General features: G+C 44.5%; 1 protein-coding gene across 1 annotated transcript in view; it reads left to right on the forward strand.

Moving 5' to 3' along the window:
• Positions 1-2,500, forward strand: part of pdgfc (platelet derived growth factor c) — a 58,495-nt gene that overhangs the window by 37,735 nt on the left and 18,260 nt on the right. The window contains exon 3 of the mRNA XM_076287616.1: positions 1,527-1,704. Coding sequence (XP_076143731.1) covers positions 1,527-1,704 — 178 coding nt within the window. The remainder of the gene's footprint in view (positions 1-1,526; positions 1,705-2,500) is intronic.

The raw sequence follows: 2,500 nt of genomic DNA on the forward strand, positions 1-2,500 counted from the left end.
ATACTCAGGACTGATAATGAGCTATTGCATCTCCCTTCTCTCTCTCTCTCTCTCTCTCTCTCTCTCTGTTTCATTCTCTCTCTGTTTCTGTCTCTCACTCTGCATGTCTTTCTCTCCATCTAGACTGGATGTATAGTACATCTCTTCATATGAGCTGTAAGTAAGACTTGTCAGAGCTCTCTCTCTCTCTCTCTCTCTCTGTGTGTGTGTGTGTGTGTGTGTGTGTGTGTGTGTGTGTGTGTGTGTGTGTGTGTGTGTGTGTGTGTGTGTGTGTGTGTGTGTGTGTGTGTGTGTGTGTGTGTGTGTGTGTATGTGTGTGTGAGCTGTCTATGGACTTCTTTGAGTTGTAAACACTACATGTAGGGCCATTAGCTGTTCGTTGGAAACGACAATGCCGTGTGTATCGATGCTAGTTGTTTTGAGAAGTGAAATGTTCTCTCATTAATCCACACACACACACACACACACACACACACACACACACACACACACACACAGGAGCTTTTTAGAAAAGCAGAAGCACTAGTGCTGCTCCAATCTGTCCTTCCTTGTTCTCTCAGGAAAGATCCATCCCTCGTTTCCATTTGTTCTTGTTCTCTGTCTCTCTTTCTGTCTTTCCTTCTCTCTTTCTCTGCATCTCAATCTGTCCATTCTGTCCATTCTCTCTCATATTATATTTGATCCAGTGGGGCCATTCTCTCCATTCTCTCTCATATTGCATTAGATCCAGATCACTTTTTTGAAACTGTTCATCTTTGGGGTCTCGCTCAAAAAACAAAAAGGAACTGTGCACCTTCATGACTTTGTTGATTGGCCAAGCAAAACTAACCATATTGAAGGTTAATCGGTTGGAGGAAGATGGTGTACTTTATAGGTACACTTTCACACTTTCAGATGCATAATGCACATGCTGGCCTGTACAAATTCATTGTATACACATACAAGCAGACATGTAGTATATTGTGTGTGTGTGTGTGTGCGTGTGTGTGTGTGTGTGTGTGTGCGTGTGTTTGTGTGTGCGTGCATGCATACGTGTGTTTGTGTGTGCGTGCGTGCGTACGTGTGTTTGTGTGTGTGTGTGTTTGTGTGTGTGTGTGTGTGTGTGTGCGTGCATGGATTGCAACTGTGTATACTAAGCAAGCCAATTGCAAATTGTACTGCTCCATTTCTGCAATAATAGGTAGTATATCCATCTGGAAACGACGATGCCATGTTTACCTCATAATCAGCAGTGCAGAAATAATAAAAAAGCACAATGCATTCTGTGTTTGATCAGACTTGCCTAAGTGTGTAATATACTTCCTTCAATGTTTGGATCTGTGAATCTTCCCCTGGGTTAAGGTCCAAATAAAAGCATTAAAATGTGTGATATTATTTGTGGAAACTATAACCCACTGGAGTTTAACTGCAACCATAAGCTATGCACAAGTGTTTTTCTTTGGAACTACTGCTTTTGTGCATTATTTTGTACTGTCTGATCAGTTCTGATCTGTGACCTGTTGTTGCTGTTGTTGTTGTTGTTGCAGGTATGACTATGTTGAAGTGGAGGACCCGGTGTCGGGTGTGGTTCTGGGCCGCTGGTGTGGTCAGTCTGCGCCGGTTCCACAGGTCTCCTCCGGCAACCAGCTCCGCGTCCACTTCACTTCTGACGAGTACTTCCCCTCCGAGCCCGGTTTCACCATCCGATACAAACTACTGCCGCAGGTCAGGAACACACTGTTTCTGCTTTCTTCTCTTCTTCCTCCTCCTCTTCCTTCATCATCATCATCTTGCTTTTCTTCTCCGTCTTCTTTCTTCACCTCTCCCACATTTCCTCTCCTCCTCCATCTTTCTTTCTCCCTCTCTTTTTTCTCTCTTATATAATGGTTAATGTAACAATCACAAAGTGTGTTATGCAACGCTGGCGTTCTGTGTGGGCCTGCTAGGCCGCCGTAGCCCTGTGTGTTTGGATATTGTGTAGCAGATCAGGAGCACCGATCTGCCCTCAGCCATGTTCGCTTCGTTACACCTGTTTAAAATTCCAGGCCTTATCTCTTCAAACAACCTGAGCTTGCGTGGGTGTGTGTGTGTGTGTGTGCACATGTGTCTGTGTGTGTGTGTGTGTATCGTGTGAGTATGTGTGTACATGAGGCAAGCTACGATGCCAGTTGTCTTGAGAAGTGAGAGAAATTTTCTCTCATTAATCCACACACACACACACACACACACACACACACACACACACACACACACACACAGGAGGTTTTTAGAAAAGCAGAAGCACTAGTGCTGCTTCAATCTGTCCTTCCATGTACTTTCAGGAAAGATCCATCCCTTGTTTCCATTTGTTCTTGTTCTCTGTCTCTCTTTCTGTCTTTCCTTCTCTCTTTCTCTGCATCTCAATCTGTCCATTCTGTCCATTCTCTCTCATATTGCATTAGATCCAGTGGGGCCTTTGTCTCTCATATAGCTGCCCTCTGGGTGCCCTCCCCGTGTGTCAAAGGGAATTCCTACTCTCTCT

The sequence above is a fragment of the Alosa pseudoharengus genome, unplaced genomic scaffold (assembly GCF_046254945.1).
Source record: "Alosa pseudoharengus isolate Yale_2024_CS ecotype anadromous, Long Island Sound unplaced genomic scaffold, YU_APseudo_1.1 YU_APseudo_1.1_scf_16, whole genome shotgun sequence".
Classification (NCBI taxonomy): Eukaryota; Metazoa; Chordata; class Actinopteri; order Clupeiformes; family Clupeidae; genus Alosa; species Alosa pseudoharengus.